General features: G+C 43.6%; 1 protein-coding gene across 2 annotated transcripts; it reads right to left on the bottom strand.

Moving 5' to 3' along the window:
• Positions 1-203: 203 nt before the first annotated feature.
• On the bottom strand, positions 204-19,710 carry LOC139622485 (KH domain-containing RNA-binding protein QKI-like). Of its 2 annotated transcripts, none has more exons than XM_071479803.1 (7): positions 18,580-19,710; positions 11,088-11,224; positions 10,323-10,439; positions 7,930-8,073; positions 5,719-5,806; positions 5,311-5,601; positions 204-3,409 (listed from the first exon to the last, which is right to left on the bottom strand). In XM_071479803.1, exons 1-7 carry the CDS (start codon positions 18,719-18,721, stop codon positions 3,336-3,338), a joined length of 993 nt encoding a protein of 330 aa, XP_071335904.1. In that variant the 5' UTR covers positions 18,722-19,710; the 3' UTR covers positions 204-3,335. The 2 variants fall into 2 exon arrangements, with proteins under 2 accessions (XP_071335904.1, XP_071335903.1); XM_071479802.1 differs by having other exon boundaries at positions 204-5,601; positions 18,580-19,139; positions 19,274-19,710.
• Positions 19,711-21,382: the final 1,672 nt, after the last annotated feature.

Genomic DNA, 21,382 nt, shown 5'->3' with positions numbered 1-21,382 from the left:
TCAGACGTTAAAGGAACCTCAGTCAGAACCGGTGGTTTGACAGCAGGCCGTGGTCAGCAGCAGCTACACATCTGGACGTGAACATGAAGCAGAAGCAGCAGCAGGAGATGAAGGTGAACATGAATGAAGATGAAAGCACCGGGTGAAAATAAACACGTTCACAACAAGGACAGTGAAATTAAAATTTAAAGCCAAAAACAGAGTTTTACTCTTTTTACTCAATAACAGTTTTTATTGCCTTTTCAAGAAGATTCATTTCTATTTACAACAAACATGGAAATCTTTGCTGTGACGACACAAAGCAACACTACAACAGAAGGTTTGATGCTAACACTGCTAACAGCTCTCAGTTTAAAGACTCTACCATTCAGAGAAACTTGCATATAAACAGGAAGCTCCTGTCTTTTATATAAAGCCCTAAAATAGATTCAAAAATAGAAAAACATTTCTATAAAGCTGCTACACGTCTTCCTACAAACAGCCCTCTAAAGGAGTTCTCTGCAAAACACAAGTCAAATATTATAGTTCATATACTTTCCTGCTTTATACTTTTCATATATGTATTTATATATGTTTATATATACTTTAACAAGCCACAAGTAACACTACTCTCTTTGCAACAACAAAATAAAAATAACAGAAAAACATAAAAAATGTCTCAAGTGGAATACTGTTTCTGAAAACTCATTCACTCTTCATCTTCGCGTCCATGAAGTGACCTGAGCTGCTCGGGTCATAACATTTATTCTCTTGAAATCATCGTCTTTGAGGTTTGTTGGAGGTTTTAAATTGTCTGCTGTGCTGACGGCGACACCTGTCATCCACCTGCCCATCTGTCCACCGCCATCACAGGCAGACACCAGCAAACACACAGGTTTACTGGTTGTACCTGAATGCAACCCACTGCAGACCAACGGCGTCACAGATGAGACGTAAATAAATCGTCCGAGTGTGTTGAGTTTAATATCTGTTAATGTGACGGACGTCTCCACGGTGGGTTCACACCAGGACTCTGTGCAATTTCTTCAGATTTGTTTCATTAATTCTGTCAGTGTTACCTATCCGTTACTGTTGGGATCAATAAAGATTACAGTTTGATCGTTTTAGTAACAAAACCCCATAAAAACACGATTCCTCTGATTCTCTTCAGGGTTTTAGTGTCTGAGAGTTTTACATCGTTCTGGTTCAGAGGGGATAAAACATTCCTGCTGAAGAACCGTGACCTCAGACTGGGACTCCATTGGACAGTTTCTATGATCCAGTCATCTGATTGGTCTAGAGATGTGGTATTTGTTGTGACATCAAGGGAATCACGATTTCAACCTTATCATTCCTTATTCTTGAAAAATGTCACAACTTTTTTCTGGAATTATTTTATGAACTTGTTTTGTTGAAATTTCACATCCTTGTTTCCCAAAATGTTGCTACTCTTTGGAAACATTTACAAACTTTTTTATCCAAAAGTCGATTCGAGGGCGACTGGTCTTGGTTGTAGATACTTGAAGATGTTTCACCTTCCATCCGTCTCATCCGAGAGGTTTCTGAAGCCCCAGAAAGCTTCTTGGATCAGAGGTAAAACATGTTCGAGTATCTACAACCAAGTCCAGCTGCCCGCAATTCTGACTGAGAATCCTCACAAACAACCTTTTTGTGGAAATATTACTATTTTCCTTGAAATTAAACATGTTTTGTTTTTTTTAAACAATAGGCCGACAACTTTACCATCCAGTTTTCTGTGACATGATGGGAGACGCATGAGTTTAACCTTGATTATTTTGATTTAGGGCTGAATTCTCAGTATTTGTTCAATATTCATTATTGTTTAAATTGGTGTGTTGTATAGAGGAGATTAACATTTAATCTTAAACTGTGATCATCAGCAGAAACATCAGATTCCTCATCAAACCTCGACTGTTTTCTAAGACGACTTCAGAAAACCAAAGACGAATATAAAGTTTTTTACAGGTCGGTCGTTGATGAGAAACCTTCAGGTCCAGTCACAACTCTGCAGTTTGAAAATCCAATTCAAAGTGGAAAAAACTGAGTTCATTCATGACAAAAAGTCAAACTGATATTTCTAGACTTGGTTTGTGCACACAGATAAATTAACAAACGCTGTTAGCTAACGTCACATTAACGGCTGAGAACTTTTATTAATAACGTTCAGTCCTGTTCCTCCGGTTCTCTGACTCCTCCAGAGTCAGCTGTTTAGTGTTAACTCAGTTTCTTCTCTGTGTCCACAACTGTGATAGGTCCAGGGCAGGATTAGCCTAGCTTAGCACAAACACTGAAAGCAGGTGGAAACTGTTAGCATTACTTCATCAAAAGATAAAAAAGAAAGACAATCTACTGATAAACATTCTGATAAACTGTGATTACTAACACCTGATAGGTTGTGATGAGAGTGCTAATATCAACAATGTCCCAAGTTATGCTAACATTAGCAAGCTAATATTTGCTAGCACTAGCATGCTAAAGTTTGGCCAATTTTAGTGCACCTGTTTTACACAATTAGTTATTCTGACGGTGCAGAGCTATTTTAAGTTACACCTGAATGTCCCAGTAGAAGCTAGCAGTTTCCCTTTACTTCCAGTCTTTGTGCTAAGCTAAGCTAAACCCGTCTTTGGGACAGAGATGAAACTGAAAGGACTTCAGGAGGAGCCAGAGACAAAGTGGATTTATTAAGATGTTGATGTTTTTAATACTTATCATAATCATTTCTGTTTAATGAGTCCATTATTTATCATCAACGTCATGGTGGATCCATAAAGTCTTCAAAATAATGGAGCAGGAAGTCATTTAAACATGTTTATAACTAACAAACTGCTGCGATGTACAAACAGAACCTTTAGCTTGTATTGGTGGATCCTGACCGAGCACTTTCACCATCACATATTAGGACTGCATTTCCCAGAAACCACCTGCTCTGTTTCCTGTGGGGCATTTCCACACCTTGTCTGACAAAATTTCAAATGATTACCAGCCATGACAGCAGGGCTGGTAGTGTTTTTTACCTTGTGAGTCTTTGTGTGTTTGTGTGTGTGTGTTGCAAGATACTGCAAGATTCAGTCACGAAACTTTACAGGTGTGTGTCTGAGGTTAAAATGAAGGCGGAGTTTGAGGATGAGTGTGGTGTGATGCTCCACACAGCTTCATGTGGATGTGGTCTCAGGTTCTGACCAAAGTAGGACTCTTGTGAACTCTGTCAGACTCTGGTGGTTGTAGGTGTGAAAGTGCCTTGCACAGACACCTGCTGAGGGAAAGCAGTGGATTGTGGGAAAGGCAGGTGAGAAGTTGGGGCAGGCCCTGGGGGAGGGGCAGAGAGGGGACTAACCTCAGTCTGCGGTCGCCGCCCTTCGGTAAGGACGGACACGCAGCCCATGTCTCCGAACTTTAGCGGCCACCGCACCTGCACCACATCGCAAACACCACAAACCGTCATGGAGGACATGGAGTCAGGGCCTCACATAACAGTTCATACAGGTACGCACAGGTACGTCAACACATCATCACAGCTACACAAAGAGAAAATCATTAGAATTACAATTAAGGCACAAACTGAGACAGAGTCATGTTACAGGTGAGATCTGAGAAGTTATTTAAACAACAGACGAGGCTGCGCTGTGATGTCATCATGAGGGCAACGCCCCTTTCAGGTGCTGCAGTTTGATTGGTTATCACAGTCTTTTCCTGTGACAGACGATAAGGACCACAGTTACAAGAAAAATAACCAAAAAATTTAAAAAATATATTTATAAAGTTAAAGTTATATTAAAAAAAAAAAAAAATGTGATGCTTCCAGATTCACAGATTTTAAGTGGAACACAAGTTTCATGATACTTTAAATTATGGCCTAATATTTTATTTGAGAATTTGACAGTATTTGAAAAAAAGTCATGATAAGTCGTAATAGTGCAAGATTTTAACACTCTGTCATAATGAGTTCAAAACTTTATGACTATTTTTCTTATAATAATGTGACTTTTCTATTGTGACATTTTTTTCTAAATATTTTGACTTTTTTCTGAACATTTTAACTTTATTTCCAAAATATGATCATATTGGCACATTATTATGATTTTCTAAACATATTTAACTTCATTCCAGCTGTGGCCCTGATACTCTGTTGTTTCCAGATCACAACATCAACCAATCAGATTTCTGTTGGTGAAGTGATTTAAATCAAGTTGTCAAATTGTACTTTACGCCCTGTGTTGGTCGTCTGGTTTTATTGTTAATTATAATTAATCTCAGGTCTAAAAATATTTTCTAAATTTCAGACTTGTGTTGTTTGCAGCACTGAAACATGACTAAACATCGTCAGAGTCGTCTGTTGTTTACCACAATTTGCATCGATCGGAAAACATCGACTAGCGTCAGAATACTGAGGCGTGTTGAGTTTGTGTTGGAGGTGTGTTGAGTTTGTGTTGGAGGCGTGTTGGAGGCGTGTTGAGTTTGTGTTGGAGGCGTGTTGGCTTCAGTTCACTGTCTCAGTTACAGATTCACAGGCGTTGCGTGTTTCAGTGCAGGCAGCTGCAGTCACATGATGCATCGTTTCCAGTTGTATCATCAGTTCGTTAAATAAAACTGTGAGGTTCAGTCTACGCGACACGTCGACAGTAGTACAAACATCTTAAAGAACACAGTCGTACCTGAACGCCTCGTTCACAGCAGGCGTTACATTAAAAAGATGCTGGAGAAGCAGCGCAGCGCCACCCTGTGGACAAACACTGAAGAAAACCTCTGAGGAGGACAGAAGAAGACGACTTTAAATAATAAACTGTCCACTCTGTCCATCATGTTTGAGTATCAGGGCACCGTGGAGTTATTATTTTTAACGCCCCCCCCCCATCAGGTGTGTTCAGATCGGTAGGATCAGATCAGGTAGGTTTTCTTCAGGTGGGTTTTGGATCTGAACCAGTGAAGACCTCCAGTTTACTGTTAAACACTCAGTCCAGCAGGGGGCACTGCAGCTGTGAACGAGGCGTGTGTGTGTGTGTGTGTGTGTGTGTGTGTGTGTGTGTGTGTTAATGTCTGGTGTCATATGGCATCTTAAGACTCAAAAGAAGGCCACTGTGTGTTTATGTGTTTGTTTGTATGTATGTATGGCTATATGTGTGTGTGTGTGTGTGTGTGTGTGTGTGTGTGTGTGTTTGTTGTGGAGGAGGTGTGGTGTGGAGGCAAAGGAGCGCTTGTTTCCTTTCTAGGAGGTGTGTCTGAGGAGCAGTGTGGGGGCGGGGCTCCACTGGCCGTGGGGGTGGTGATGAGGGGTGGGGGAGCAGTCGCAGGAGCAGGGGGGGGCGGGCTTACCTAACACCCCGCCAGAGTCCAGGGGGTACTCCAAGATGGAGGCCGGTGCTGCCAGAGCATACGGGTAGTCGTACGGCGCCGCATAGATCAGACCAGACTCAGGCCCTGCCCCCTGCATCAGAGCCGGCGTCCCATTGGGCAGCACCGTCTGAATCTGACGAATCAGAGGCATGAGGGCAGGGCCTGTGGGGGCAGGTGTACGAAGGGTGGTGGGCGGGGCCAAGACCGGGGCAGGGCCAGAGAGGACACGAGGAGCCTGAGTGGAGGCTGCAAGAGAGAAGGCAAGGGAAGCTGGAGGGGGGGGGTGGGGGGGTGGGGGGGGGGGGGGGGGTCATTGGTCAGTCTCTCTCTGATTGGTCAGATTCTCTGATTGGTCAGACTCTCTCTGATTGGTCATCAGTCACTTACAGGGTTTGATGTTAGCGTCTCTGTAGGTCCCGTTCAGGATCGCTAACTCCATCAGCTGCATCTTCTTCAGACTGTCCTCCCCCTCAGCCTGAAACACAGACATGTGTTGTCTCTCTGTGGCTGCAGAGTCACAGTGAAACTGAACATTTCCAGTGAATGTGAAGCTGAGGCGTTTGGACTGATGAATACATACATATATTTCTTGAAATAAGAATAATAAAAAGTAGCCTCAGCTCATTCATCTATTCGTCTGTCATTCTGATCATGCATAACAAACCCTCAAAAACTATATATCTGACAATATATACAAATATATACGCTTTGGGTCCTCTGCATTATTTAGGCTTTATACATGCAGGGTCATATTACTGTGTATATCTGGCTCTGCAGTGTCACTGGTTCAGAGGTCACAACAGACAAAGTTAGAGAGTAATCATCCTGAGAGATGAAGCCACAGGGGGCGCCACAGACAGACTGACCGACACCAACACATGATCAATGGGAGGGGAACAATGGCCTGGCCAGGAAACAGGAAGTCCTGTTATACAACAGTGTGTGTTTATATTCTCCTGCAGGTTTTCAGCTTCCTGACACCACAGGACAACAGGAAGTCTGTCTGATACCGAGTCCTCACACCCTGCACCTTCTCTGAGGAGGCTCTGACCACAGGGGGCGCTGTGGAGCAGAGTTCACATTCTTAGAGCTCCATGAAACACCTGTAATACACCTGTAAACACAGGTAACACACCTGTAAACACATAATACACCTGTAATACACCTGTAAACACAGGTTATATACCCGTAATACACCAGTAATACACCTGTAAACACATGTAAACACAGGTTATACACATGTAACAGATTTAGAGGAGAGCAGTAAATATCTACAACAACTGTCGGAAAATGTGTGTACAACTAAAATGTACAAATACCTGAAAACATATAAGTGCCAACTTAACAGCTGACAAAATGTTGGACGATGATACCTGTGCAGCTTTAACACCTGTCGTAAACTCACTGGTGAGCTCGTTAACTAATCAGATAATTAATTTATGTCTTAGTTCAACAACAAAACAATTTCTGAACAACTTTTAAGGTCACTCCAACATGACAGCATCTTCACAAAGTTCCTGTCCAACTTCCTGTCAGATTGGAAAACACACACACACACACATAAACACACACACACAAACACACACACACCCCACATGATCAGGCTTTCTTCCTCTTTTTCTCGCCCAGCGACGGTTTTCCCGCCTCCCCATTGGTTGGCTAAAATCAAGGAAGTGAAAGTGGAGGAAGTGAAGATCAGCAGAATCACTGCACTTCCTGTCTCACCGTCAGACACACACACACACACACACACACACACACACACACACACACACACACACACACACACAGTACAGCTTCATTCAAACAGCTCTAATAATAATATTTCCCTTCCTCCTTCAAATTAAAAGTTGTCACTCTGGACAACATTACAGCTGCTGACAAAAGGACAACGAGCCTCGTGCAGAAAACTCCTCCAACTCTCAGCGTCAGATGTTTTACTGAACAAACTGGTGGTAAATCTCTGGTTTCCCTTCGTTACCTTTCTTCAGCAACAGAACAAATAACAGTAAAATGTGCAGTGAAAGCGTCTGTTCTGATCTGTTTCATTCAGAAAGAGTGAAAAGGAGAAGTGAGCGCTGCTTCAGGTCAGCAGACAGAAACAGAACAGAGTCAGAATGAGACGAAAATATGAGTAACACAGCTGCTAACGACCTGTCATCCGATCACAGCTGTACTGCCACAGAAAACAAAGATCGTGATGTTCCACCGTCTGATGTAACAACAGACGATACTGACCCAACTTCAGGTCACCAGGGTTAAAATGTCAGTGTCAGAGGAGCAGGATCAAAACCACTGAAACCAGCCCGAGGTTCAAATCTAATCCTGATGGGATTTATTATCTCCATTAACACACAGACTCAGCATCCTTCAGCCATCACATGACTCATGAGCTTCCTCAAAACCACAGTGACATCAGCTCAGGCCCCCCCCACACACACAGGTTGTTTTAGTAGTAGTTTTAAAGGATCAGGAACAGCAGAGAGTCAACAGGTGAGTCAACAGGTGAGAACACAGACGTTTCATTTTCAGGATATCAGAAATATCACTGAAACTATCTAACTTCAGATATCAGAGGTCAGAGGTCAGGTGACTCACGGCGGGCACCAGCAGCTTGTTGACCTCCTCCACAGCTCGTTTGAGTTTGATCTCTGCTCTGTTCTGAGCGTCCTCCACCGTGATGAGGACGTGAAGATCCTCGTTCAGGTGCTCCCAGTTTGGCTTCCCTCGGTTCTGCTCCTCCTGCACACACACAGACAGTGGGTGTTTGTTAGTAGTGAAATGCACTGTGGGAGTTGTAGTGGACTTCTGTCCTTGTGTGTAAGGCAACATGCGTGCAGTGTTCATGTCACTGAGACGACATTTTTCATTCCATGTTTATAAATCATCATCAGATATGAATCAGACACAGTGAACACAGAGGGGGGGTGAACGGGGGGTTCGCAGACACTGATGCTGTCGATTGGATTTTTCCTTCCTGAACCAGCGGCGCCTGAAATAACTGCTCCCACTCGACAGCTGCAGGTCTGACAGCAGCGTTTAGAGTTTAGTTCATCTCGTCCAATAGAATCACTGAGATTAGTGGCTTCACACAGGATGAATTAAAGTTTTCACACAGTTTCACCACATGTGAACTGACAGCACTGACCAAAAACACACAGTTAATTACGAAAGAAAAAAACACAGTAAAACACATCACACCCAGGACACAACATCATGTTCCTGCGACTGCACCAAACAAGACAAGAGACAAACCTGACAAACTACAACTCGTATCATCTGATATTCAAAACATTATTTAGCCATAATTCAAAGTGACAGTAACTGTTACCAACGTGACCATTAATAAAGTGACTGTTACTAACGAGGCCGTTACTAATGAGACTGTAACTAAGGTTACCGTTACTAAAGTGACCGTTACATTACATGAACCAGCAGAGAGAATAAAGAGAAACCTGTGAACAGTTCAAAGTCATTATGTCTTGAAGGTTCAAAGCTACAGGCCTGAACACTGACACACTGAGGTCTAATCTGCCTGGCAACCTGAGGAGCTGCAGCTGATTGGACAATCATTTACACACGCACACACACACACAGATGAGCTGTGATAATAAATAAGGCTTGTGTGTGTTTCAGCAGGACGTCAGTCAGAAACAACAACTCTCATATTTCTGTTTTTATCTCCTCTCCTGTTGTCCTCCTCTCCTCTCCTCACTCCTCTCCTTTCCTCCTCCTCTCCTCACTCCTCTCCTCCTCCTCCTCCATCTGTTTTCTGTTGACCTCCTGTTGTTCCTTCTGTCTCATGTATCTCTGTTAGCGTAGCAGGTGGCTAACCTTGTTAAATGTTGTGTGTTTTTGCAGCAGTTTGACCTGAAATGTTTGAAATATTTTCCATCTTTTTTCTCTCTTCTTCCTCTTCACTCACTTTATGGCTTCAGTGACTTCTGCTGATTTTTCAGTCGTCAGGTGGTTTTGTTTTTATTTCCTTTTTTCTGATCAGTAACTCATGAGGAGGCTCTGCTCTGATAAACTAAGAGACTAAGAGGAGTTAACAACATTTGGTTCCTGTTCTGTGTCGTCACAGATACTGAACCGACCGACCAGGTTCTGGACCAAAGAGACACAAAACCAGCACAAAGAGCCTCTCTGGTATTTCTGTATTTAACCTACCTGGTAAAGTCAATCAATCAATCAATCAATCAATCAATCAAAACCAGTGCAAGAGATGCTAAACCAGCAGAGAGACCTGATGGGATCACTACCAGAGGTGGTCACACACTGACCCTGATGGAGCCACAGAAGAAGAAGAAGAAGAAGAAGAAGAAGAAGAAGAAGAAGACTCCTCTCTGGGTCTGAGGAGTTTCTGTCCCACATGATAAACATGATACAACTGTCACATACGCTGTTACATCACGCTTACATCATCCTCAGCACAGACTACAGCTCATCAGCTGATCAGCTGATCAGTGCTGGCTCATAACAAACACCGATCACCCCGACATCACCCCTGTTCCTACCTGAGTGACAGCTGGCCAATCAGAGAGCTCGTCTAACTGTCAATCATCATGATGTAACCGAGGGAAACCAGACAGTGAACGCCGTCAGCAGGTGAGGACAGACAGGAAGTGAAGATCAAATTAAAAGTCTCTTCACTCATACACACCTTTAAATTGTGTGTTTGTCAGCTGTCTTTAGTCATATTCATATTTTCAACATTCACGTGTTTTAACCAATCACCAGCCTCCAGGTGTGAAACCTGAAGCTTCGACAGTGAAGAGCTGAAAGCTGCAGTTCCTCTAATGACCGAATCTCGGCTGCGCACACGCCCAACCTGGATTATCTGGGAGTTAGGGGGCGGAGTCAGGCACTGCCAAGATGGCGGTGGTGGAGCAGCTCACTCTGAGCTTCAGCAACCTGTGGGTGACGTCACAGAGGCTCCGCCCATCTTTATTTACAGTGTGTGTGTGTGTGTGTGTGTGTGTGTGTGTTACCTTCTTCTTGTCTCTCATGGAGCCCTTCCCTCTAACCATGATCTTACATCCTGTTTCAGCCTCCAGCTGTTTCGCTGTCAGACCACGAGGACCCAGGATCCTCCCCACAAAGTTAAACTGATGCAGAGAGAGAGAGAGAGAGAGAGTGTTACCATGACAACTGGCCAATCAATCAGCCATTACACCTCCCCTATACAGACCTATTTGTATTCTGATTGGTTGGTTTGTAGTTGTGGGTCGCAGCAGTGTGATGTGGTTCTGGTTCTACGTTCTGATGGTCTCTACAGCTCGAGGTGTCACCGTCAGATCAGGACCAACAACCTCAGATTCACCACGTTTCTGTCACGACGTGACGTGACGTGACGTAAACTGACGTCTAAATAAAGTTGAGGTTGAGATGAATAATGTGCAGTGTGCAGCTCTCTGCTCAGTGAAGTCCAGGATCATCATCATCATCATCATCAGATCACATGTTCATCACTCTGAGCTGAACTCTGAACTCTAACATGAGGAAATCAATCAATGTGATCGTTCAATGTTCACCTCATTTCACATTAATGCTGTTTGTAATGAGCCGGATTCATTAACTAATACACACACACACAGACACACACACACACACACACACACATCTCTGCGTCATCTCTTCACACAGCAGGAGATGAACCACTGACTGTGTGTTTAATAATGAACATTTATTAACTCATTAGCAACACAGTGATCCTGAACACAGCGTGCAGCTTCAAAACACACACACACACATACATCGGGGTACTCCTTCACAGGGACGTAGAGTTTCTCCTGCAGCTGGACGGTCGGGCCGACGGCGTCCGGCAGCTCGCTGCTCCTCTCTGAACCGTTCAGAGTGTCGTTGTACATGTCCTTCCTCACACGGCTGATCTCTGAAACACAACACACACCATCAACATGCACTGAGAGGAGATGTAAAACTACACTGAGATGGTTTTTGGTTCTTAAACCACAGATATATCTTCTGATGGAGATCAACTCTTCAGATAAACCTCAGGAGAAGTTAAAACATGGAGCTTTAAACATCATTTTATTTTTGAATCCTGAAAATGTTTGTGCAGCATCTAAACTGTCAGGACGTCGAGTTTTCTGCTAGATATCACACAGGCTGACCACTGTGTTTCTGTCTGTGAAATGTCAAAGTGTGTGTGTGCGTGTGTGTGTGTGTGGCCTGAGGGTCAGAGCAGGAAACTGATTGGCCTTTTTGAAAGCTGACAAATCACTAAAGAAGAAAAGAGAGAAACATTTTAATAACAGAGACCATAAATCATCCTGACAGTTTAATCAACACACACACACACACACACACACACACACACTCACACACACTGGAAGTTCATTTTTAAAGTTTGAATCTTTTTGTACTGGGGGACTCAGCGTTCACACACCAGATATTCAACAAGTCCTCCAACATGAATCACCAACCAGTTTGTACTGGACCTTCATCGTCATGGTTACAGTGACACCACAATACAATAACTCATGGTTAAGGTTGTGTAGAAAACACACAACACTGACTTGGTTTAAAAAAGGAAACAACCAGCGTGAACGTCCTGTGTTTTGTTGTCATGACGACGACGCTGTTCATTCAACAGCTTCAGAGTAAAACCAGCCTCCACCTCGTTAAAGCCTCCAACATCAGCTTTCTTCTTCACGTCAGAATTATTTACTGTGATTCATGAACTTCTGGTTGATTCATAATCTCTCGGTCAGTTTCACTTCCTGTCTGGTGTTCATCACGAGGAAGAACTGAACGGAAACAAACGACTTCAGTTCATTAAAGAAAGAAACAACGTTTAAAAGAATTAATGAGATATCAGGAAACAGGAAGGAAACAACGGTGTTGTTAGCCTCTGCAGGCTCACCTGACTTCCTGCTTCGATCAGTCAGAATTACTCTGAACACTAGGGGGCGCTGCCACGGCAACGAGAACACGTGATGTTTCTGAACGTTACTTCTGAGGACCGACACAGTGTTCAAGCTCCTATCAATACTACTATTACACACACACACACACACACACACACACACACACACACACACACACACCAGGCTGCTGTAATAATAAGATGCTCCACATAAAACTGCCAGACAGCTTCTTCTGCTGGAGCCAGCCTGATGTATGTGTGTGTGTGTGTGTGTGTGTGTGTGTTGCCTCAGGACACCCTGACAGAAAGAGAAAGAAAGGAGGAGGAGGAGGAGGAGGAGGATGAAGAAAGAGCACAAAAACTCAGTCAGACTCATTGACATTTGTACTGAGTTTAATAACTAAACATTCAGCCTGGGAACATGTCATGTGACTTCATATGTTTGGATGAGGATGATGTCACCGTTTATTTGATATTTTTATTTTATTGGTGAACAAACAGCATTTCCCATAAGCCCACAGCCCATCATGAGTCTGTGGTAATGGATGCGTTTGACTTCATGCGGCGCTGAGTGTCACAATGTCACATGACATTAAAACCTCGTGGGTCCACGGCGCCTTCAGTGTCTCTCCTCCAGCAGCACCAACCAGGACCCACCTCTGTGATGACAGAGCTGTGTCCTGATTGGCTGAAGGCTTCACTGAGCTAATAAAATGTACAGCTGAAACTTGAATTCTCTATAAAGAGCGGGTGTTACTAACAGATCCTCCATGGTTTCTTAAAACACAACTCAACACAACTTAATTTCATGTGTCAACAGACTGATGTGAACTTGTTCTAGAACATCTGTCTGTTTGTGTGACCAGTGTGAATAGATTACAGAACAGAACAACACTGAACCACTGACAGTCTGTTGCCTCCACAGCCGTGTCCAACAGTCCTCAACAACACGCCGCCTCTTCACGACCCCCTGACCTCCTGCAATCCTCTCTCCAGTTCAGGCCACCGAGCCTCCTCCTCCTGCTTCACCTCCTGCTGCTCGTAGGATTTTTAGAAAAAGAAATCAAAACCCCTGTTTGACTGCAAAGACCTTCAGGAGGGTTTAACGGACTCTGGAGTGGTGCTGCAGACACATAAATGTGACCTTCATGGAAGAGTCATCAGAAGAAAACGTGTCCTGCATCGTCAGGTCACAGCATCAGAGGACGCACGGAGTGATGAAGTTAAAACTGAACTTTCTGGCCACAATGAGCAAAGATATGTTTGTAGGAAAAGGTGCAGAATGTCATGACAAGAAGAAGACCTCTGCATCTGCTCAGCACAGAGGAGGATCGATCGGCTCCAGCTTTGTGTTGCAGTCAAGCAAACTGTCTGTAGAGAGGATGAAGATGGACAGAGGATGACTCCTGCAACAAGACAATGATCATAAACACCTCAGATCCACAGTGGACCACCTCAAGGTCCTCACAGTCCCCGAGCTGAACATCACTAACATCTGAGGAGAGACCTCAGAGGAGCAGAGCAACAAGACGACTCACAGAGCGAGAGGAAAAAATCCCCGGAACCAGGACTGGAAGACTCTGAGCTGCTTCTGGGTCCCTGAACTTATCTTCCTATCATGCTGCTGTATGTGTTAACTCCCACTGGCTGATGTGTGTGTTATTGATTATGATTAATTATCTCTCGTAAGTTTTTTACATTTCTGTAGCGGTTATTTCTTGTCCTACCAATAGCCACTATCCACTAGTATACTATCATTATACATTTTCATTATATTTTCTTATTATATCTTATTATAAATAAATGTTATATTATTATTTATTATTATATTGTTTTATATACTTTTTAATTTATGATCTCTGTAACGTTTCATATGAATGACAACAAAGCAAAAATGGTAAAGTTGTCTTTATACAACAAGTGTTGGAGACACACACACACACACACACACACACACACACACACACACACACACACACACACTCTGTCTCTGGTTTTACTGTCTGTCTGCAGAATTGAGACCATTACAGCAGGGACGCCAGCCAAACAGAATTCTGGGTAAATTGATTTTCCCTCCACACACACACACACACACACACACACACACACACACACACACACACACACACACACACACACTTTTCATTTTAGCTTCTGAATTAATTAACTAGACCAATTAAATGATGAATAGCTGCACTTAGTGTAATTGAGAGAGAGAGAGAGAGAGAGAGAGAGAGAGAGAGGAGGAGGGAAACAGATGAAGACATTTAGAAGAAGAAGATGAAAAAACAGAAGAAGAAGGTGAATACAATGTGGTGCATTCAGGTGCTGCTAGGAAAGTTCAGTGCAGACATGAAACATAAATCAGGACCAATCGTCCAAACCTGCTGACTGTCTGCGGGGCGTTCGCTGCCCTCACTCTGCATGAATCATGAACACAGGGACATGACGGTTCCTCTGAACATGACGAGACCAGGACGCTGTGTGCAGACGTGTCCTCAGACATGTCGTTAATCAGTTAAACACAAGGTAATAAAAGCTGCAATTAGAGGGGGAGATGTGTTGAACACACATCACTCCTACAGACTCACACACACAGACTCACACAGACCCACAAACACAGTCTCACACACACAGACTCACACACACACAGACTCACACACACAGACTCACACACAGACTCACACACACAGTCTCACACACACAGACTCACACACACACAGACTCACACACACAGACTCACACAGACTCACAAACACAGACTCACAAACACACAGACTCACACACACAGTCTCACAAACACAGTCTCACACACACAGTCTCACAAACACAGACTCACACACACACAGACTCACAAACACAGACTCACAAACACAGTCTCACACACACACACTCACACACACACAGACTCACACACACAGACTCACACAGACTCACAAACACAGACTCACAAACACACAGACTCACACACAAAGTCTCACAAACACACAGACTCACACACACACAGTCTCACAAACACAGTCTCACAAACACAGACTCACAAACACAGTCTCACACACACACACTCACACACACACACTCACACACACTCGGCTGCCCAGACGTCTCCTGTCTCCTCTGCTCATGCAGCTGATGAAAGTCTCTGTCGGCAGCTTCCTGGTAAATTTTACTTTTTCAATTTCAAATTTCAAAACACAGACTTATTTCTAGTCTGTCACCTAAAATATTGTGATACAGATGAAATCAGTCAGCTGCAGCTGTAATGATCAGGCTGACCAGGTCCGAGCTGGTCCACTGACTCCAGACCGGAGTCAGCATCCTCACTACCACTGACACCACGCCGGAAAATAAAAGTCCTGCTTTCAAAGGTAATTACAAAGAAGTCTCTTTGATGATGTCATATCATACACACATCTATCAAATTATAGGATTATGAAAACTGATGCATTCTTTTATAAATTTATGTTTCATCTGAACAACACCCCCACCCAAAAAAACAAAAAACCAACACACACGCAATTTCATGAAAACATGTCTGTGTATATTTACGCCCTAAAACTCTAATATTCTAAAGAACATGAGGAAAAGAGTGAGAGCAGTGAGACTTTAAATCTGTTTAAAAAAAGCTGAGCAGGAACGAGGCAGCTGCTGCTTAGGAATCATGAAAAATAAGGTTTTTAAAAAATCATTCAAACTTTATTAAAACAGGCTGCGATGATCTGTGTGCACTCAGAGGGTTTCTCCTTTTATCAAAGACAACTGATTTAATTCCGTTACAGGCTGACTGGATAAGAACATCTATTGTATTGTGTTTGTATGAAAAATCTGAATATTCACCACACTGTGGAGTATGAATTAGAAATACTCCGGTGAAGTACAAATACCTCAGATCGTTTTCCTCATGATGTTATTTATTCACTGAACTGTTGAATCCCTGTTTTCATGTTTTCAGGTGAATAATAAAATCTTTTCATTTCATTTTTTTTGCTGAACTTTTTTCCTCCAAACTGTCAGATTTAGTCTAAAGCTGTGAAACCATCTCCCTGCTCTCAGCAGAACAAACAAACTGTTCCAGATGTGCTCAGTGTGTGTGGGCTGCGACTCTGTGATCAGCTCCAGATGTTTCTGGTCGGTGGCTTCACCTGTTCCCCGATCAGCAGGTGAAACAAACACGTCGCCTCATGATGAGTTCAGGAGGCTGAAATATTCTCACTGTGAGTTAAAGCTTCATCCACAGAGATGTTAGCGTTTAACATCAGCTTCTGCTCACATGAGAACAAAGTCTGTTTTTTAATCATTTGGATACCCACCATTAAACGTCTGTGGCAGAGGGCAAACCTCAGAGGTGTCCCGCTGCATGCTGACGCAGAACCGGGCTCTGTTAAAACCTCTGATTAAAGGAAACTGTTTTACTCATCCTCATACTGGAAAACATACTTTATCAAAGATGTCAGCACGTGTTCCACTTTGAATGTGATCTACATGATGAAAAGTTCCTGTGGCTTAAAACATCACCTTCACTAAAACAGAGAAGAAGTGAACTCCAAAGCTCCATGAGGAGAAATGATGGATAATATTTGCACAAATCACTGTCAGTGACTGAAAGAAGAAGAACTGTCCCACACCTGGAGACTGACGCTGAGCAGGAAGAGTGAGCGAGATATTTCTTCCTCTTCAAGATCTGAGGTGACACTCTCCAACACACCAGAACATCTGGATGTGTGAATATCTTCATCGAGAGAGAAAAGCTGCAAATTATGTAAAACAAAAAACTGAAAAACTCATTTTATCTGGACATGTTTCTTTTTTTTTATTTAAAGTGACTGAAATGATTCAGTAACTATCAAAAAAAGATGCTGATTAATTACGGACATTTTTCCCGACCACCTCTGACTGAATGTGTTATTTTTGTTATATTTGTGTAAATGTGCCCTGTGACTTCTTGTTTTTTAATCTTCTTACATTTTCATTTTTTTATTGTGGCCTGTCGTATTTATGTCATTTAAGTTCAGGTTTAATGTTGTTGTCAGTGAACTTTCTTTAAATTGACTGATCTCTTCAGTTTTTACTGTTGTGGTGTTGAGCAGTGAAAATGAGAGTGAAGCAGCATCAAAAGTAAATACTTCAAGTGAAGTACAAGTACATAAAAATAATACAGAACTGCAGTAAAATTCCACCTGTGATTAACACAGTTTATCACTGACAGAGGTCATTTCAGCCGCTTCATAAAAACTTCAGCTTCAGTAAAAACATCCAAACAGATCTGAGTGTTTCTGGGACCAGACTTCTGTTACTGAGCCAGTTTCTCTGGAAACTGAATCTGGAAATGAATTTTGTGATTTTTTTTTCCTCATGAAGACTCAGACAGGCAGACAGACAGACAGACAGACAGGCAGACAGACAGACAGACAGACAGACAGGCAGACAGGCAGACAGACAGACAGGCAGACAGACAGACAGACAGACAGACAGACAGGCAGACAGACAGACAGACAGACAGACAGGCAGACAGACAGACAGACAGACAGACAGGCAGACAGACAGACAGGCAGACAGACAGACAGACAGACAGACAGGCAGACAGGCAGACAGACAGACAGACAGACAGATAGACAGACAGGCAGACAGACAGACAGGCAGACAGACAGACAGACAGACAGGCAGACAGACAGACAGGCAGGCAGACAGACAGGCAGACAGACAGACAGGCAGACAGACAGGCAGACAGGCAGACAGACAGACAGACAGACAGACAGACAGACAGGCAGGCAGGCAGACAGACAGATAGACAGACAGACAGACAGACAGGCAGACAGATAGACAGACAGGCAGACAGACAGACAGACAGACAGGCAGACAGATATACAGGCAGACAGACAGGCAGACAGACAGACAGACAGGCAGACAGACAGACAGACAGGCAGACAGACAGGCAGACAGACAGGCAGACAGATATACAGGCAGACAGACAGACAGGCAGACAGACAGACAGACAGACAGACAGACAGACAGGCAGACAGACAGGCAGACAGATATACAGGCAGACAGACAGACAGACAGACAGGCAGACAGACAGACAGGCAGACAGACAGGCAGACAGATATACAGGCAGACAGACAGACAGACAGACAGGCAGACAGACAGACAGACAGGCAGACAGACAGACAGACAGACAGGCAGACAGATATACAGGCAGACAGACAGACAGACAGACAGACAGACAGACAGACAGGCAGACAGACAGACAGACAGGCAGACAGACAGACAGATATACAGGCAGACAGATATACAGGCAGACAGACAGGCAGACAGACAGACAGACAGGCAGACAGGCAGGCAGACAGGTGGTCCGGGCTCACCCTCGTCCAGCAGCCTCTCCAGGTGCTGGAAGATGCCGCAGAAGTTCGGCAGACTGCTCATCAGCTTCTTGTCGTTCATGAGCTGCATCAGATAATCCGGACTGGGCCTGGGCTTCTCCTTCCCCTCCATCTCCCCCACCATGGTCCGACAACCCCGCACGCCCCGACACAAAATACCGAACAAGATGCAAAAGTGGATCCGGATCACAGCGGACCTCCTGTGTGTGTGAAGTGCATGAAGATAAATCCAGACCCGGTCCCAGACCCGGTCCCGGAGCTGTTCTCTGTCTCCTCTTGTTCTGCTTTTAATCCCGCAAGTTAAGAAGGTAAACTCTCCTCCGGCCGGTGGACTGATCCGGATCACAGGAGAACCGGCTGTGACTCCGGGTCTTCTCCCTCCACAGGCTCCAGCAGCTCCGGCTCTGTCCCCGGCTCTCTCTCCGGAGCTCCCCGGTGCTCAGCGGCTGTCTGTCGGCGAGCAGCGGCTTCGTCCCTCCGCTCCGTCCGGTCCTGCACACACACTCTCACACACACACAGACACACACACCGAGACAGGGACCTGCAGGAGGACAAAGTTCAGCAGCAGGAAACACAGCCTCCAGAATAAAAGCATGGGGCTTCAGAATAAAATCACGAGCCTTCAGAATAAAAGCATAGTTTTAGTCTGTGACAGAAACACATGAATGATCTCACGGTTTGTTTCTTGTATTTCTCTGTTTCTCCAGAAAACATTGTTTTATGTGACAGGAAATAAAAGATCCACATGTTGATCAGCAGAGCATCGTTCAAATCAGGCTGAAATGTTAAAGTGAGGAGGACAGGCTGAGCCACCACTGCTTTGCATCACTGACGTAAAGATCAGGACGTTTTCAGCACAAAAGGCTGTAAAAACACAATGATCCTCAGTCTGTGCTGCTCTCACATCAACACTGGACACATTCACCTCTCTTCATTCAAAGCAACAAACAAAGAGGCAGTTTACTCAGGTCTGAACACAGACCCACTGTTGTTCTCTGATAAATAACATTTCTCACTAAAATAATCATCATTAAAGCTCCACAGTCTAAAGGTAGATGTCCATGTGTTTGTGATTATAAAGCAGGTCTAGGTTCTATATTAACACTGTGAAAGTATCAAAGCCTCAGTCCACAGAGAAATGCACACAGCCTGTATTCAGAAACTGAGCCTTAAAACCAGCCGTCAGGACTTCTGCAACTTTGTGATGTCACAACATTTATTTATTTATTTATTGGATCAGTCAGAAAACAATCAGCCAATCAGAAGAGAGGCTCAGATCCTCTCTTCTGATTGGCTGACTGACCTGTTGTTACTAGAGCTCCAGAGAGAAGCCTGAGAGAGGAGATGTAAAACTACACTGAGATGGTTTTTGGTTCTTAAACCACAGATATATCTTCTGATGGAGATCAACACTTCAAAGTTTCGACAAACTGTGGAACTTCGGTCATAGAATCATCTGCTTTTTGATGAAATGACAGAGGAAACCATTAAAGGGTTAATCTGTGATTCCTTCACCACTGTGAGGACAGGTTAGTCAATAATCAATAAACTCACTGATTTCTTATTTGTAATTACTTTAATCTGTTTATTTCAGATTTAACTCAATTTTTGGAGAACAGGACTTTACAAACAGCAGTGTTTCACAGCACAGACAGAAAGAACAGGACAAAGTGAAGAGATAGATCATAATAACAATGAAATCACAGGCTCAGACACAACACGTGTCTCTACGATGAGACCATCAAAAAGAAAAATTCTGAGCTCTGTGTTATCCAGTGAGTGTTTTCTTTCTCAACATTGATTCCATATGTTTTACCCAGCTTTTATTTTGAAGGCAACATCACTGGCCTTCCTGTCCTGCCCTGTGCCACTTTACGAACCTCAGACAAACTGTACAACATTTTACAGCTGATACTGGTAAATACAATTAGAGCTGCTCATTAATGAGTTGGTCATTTTAAAACTTTTAAATAAAATTTTAACAACAACAACTCACACTGAACCAATCTGAGGTGGTTCAGTTTAAAACCTGTGAGTTGACTAAACTAAAGGTGAATAATCAGTTTGAAGGCTGAGCTCAGTAAAGTTCAGAGTCGAGGCCCAAACACCAAACCACAACAGAACCTGACACACACTCAGAAACAGCAGAAAAAAGCTTTGAACCACTGACTGAAATTTAACAAACCAGACGTCTCTGGATAAACCTGTCACACCTGCCACAGGAAGCAGCTCCTGAACAGCAGCTCCTCAGTCCAGGTGAACTCATGGGCTGCACTGATTGGCTGCAGGTCCTCAGCTGCACCAACCAGTAACATGAGGAGCAGCAGTGGACCCCGGGTCAGCGACCAGGTGAGATTAAATAATAAGCTAAAGGTTGAAGCACCTGAACACTGACCTTCATCATAATTCACACTCAGAAAAAACAACCAAAACTTTAGACCTGCTACTCTCCCCCCACCTCCATATTCTGATTCTTCTTATTCTTCTATATACACACACACATATATATATATATACATATATATATACACATGTATATATATGTATATATATATATATACACACACGTATACAGAATGAACAGAGGGAGAAAATAGAGTGAGAGTCGGTGTCTCTCGTTCGTTCCCAGGCGTCAGTGTGAATAAAGCTTCTTAGTTTGAATCTGTTGCTTTAAATACTTTAATTTGCCTAATAGTTTTTCTTCTTTTTCATATGGAAAAGAGTCTCCCCCTCCTCCCCCTGGTCCCCCCTCCTCACTGACGCCTGGGAGCCAGAAGGAGAAGA

The sequence above is a fragment of the Trachinotus anak genome, unplaced genomic scaffold, assembly GCF_046630095.1.
Source record: "Trachinotus anak isolate AG129_WGS33_773 ecotype Australia unplaced genomic scaffold, CSIRO_AGI_Tana_v1 ptg000007l, whole genome shotgun sequence".
Classification (NCBI taxonomy): Eukaryota; Metazoa; Chordata; class Actinopteri; order Carangiformes; family Carangidae; genus Trachinotus; species Trachinotus anak.
This window is presented reverse-complemented; position numbering and strand designations above follow the sequence as displayed.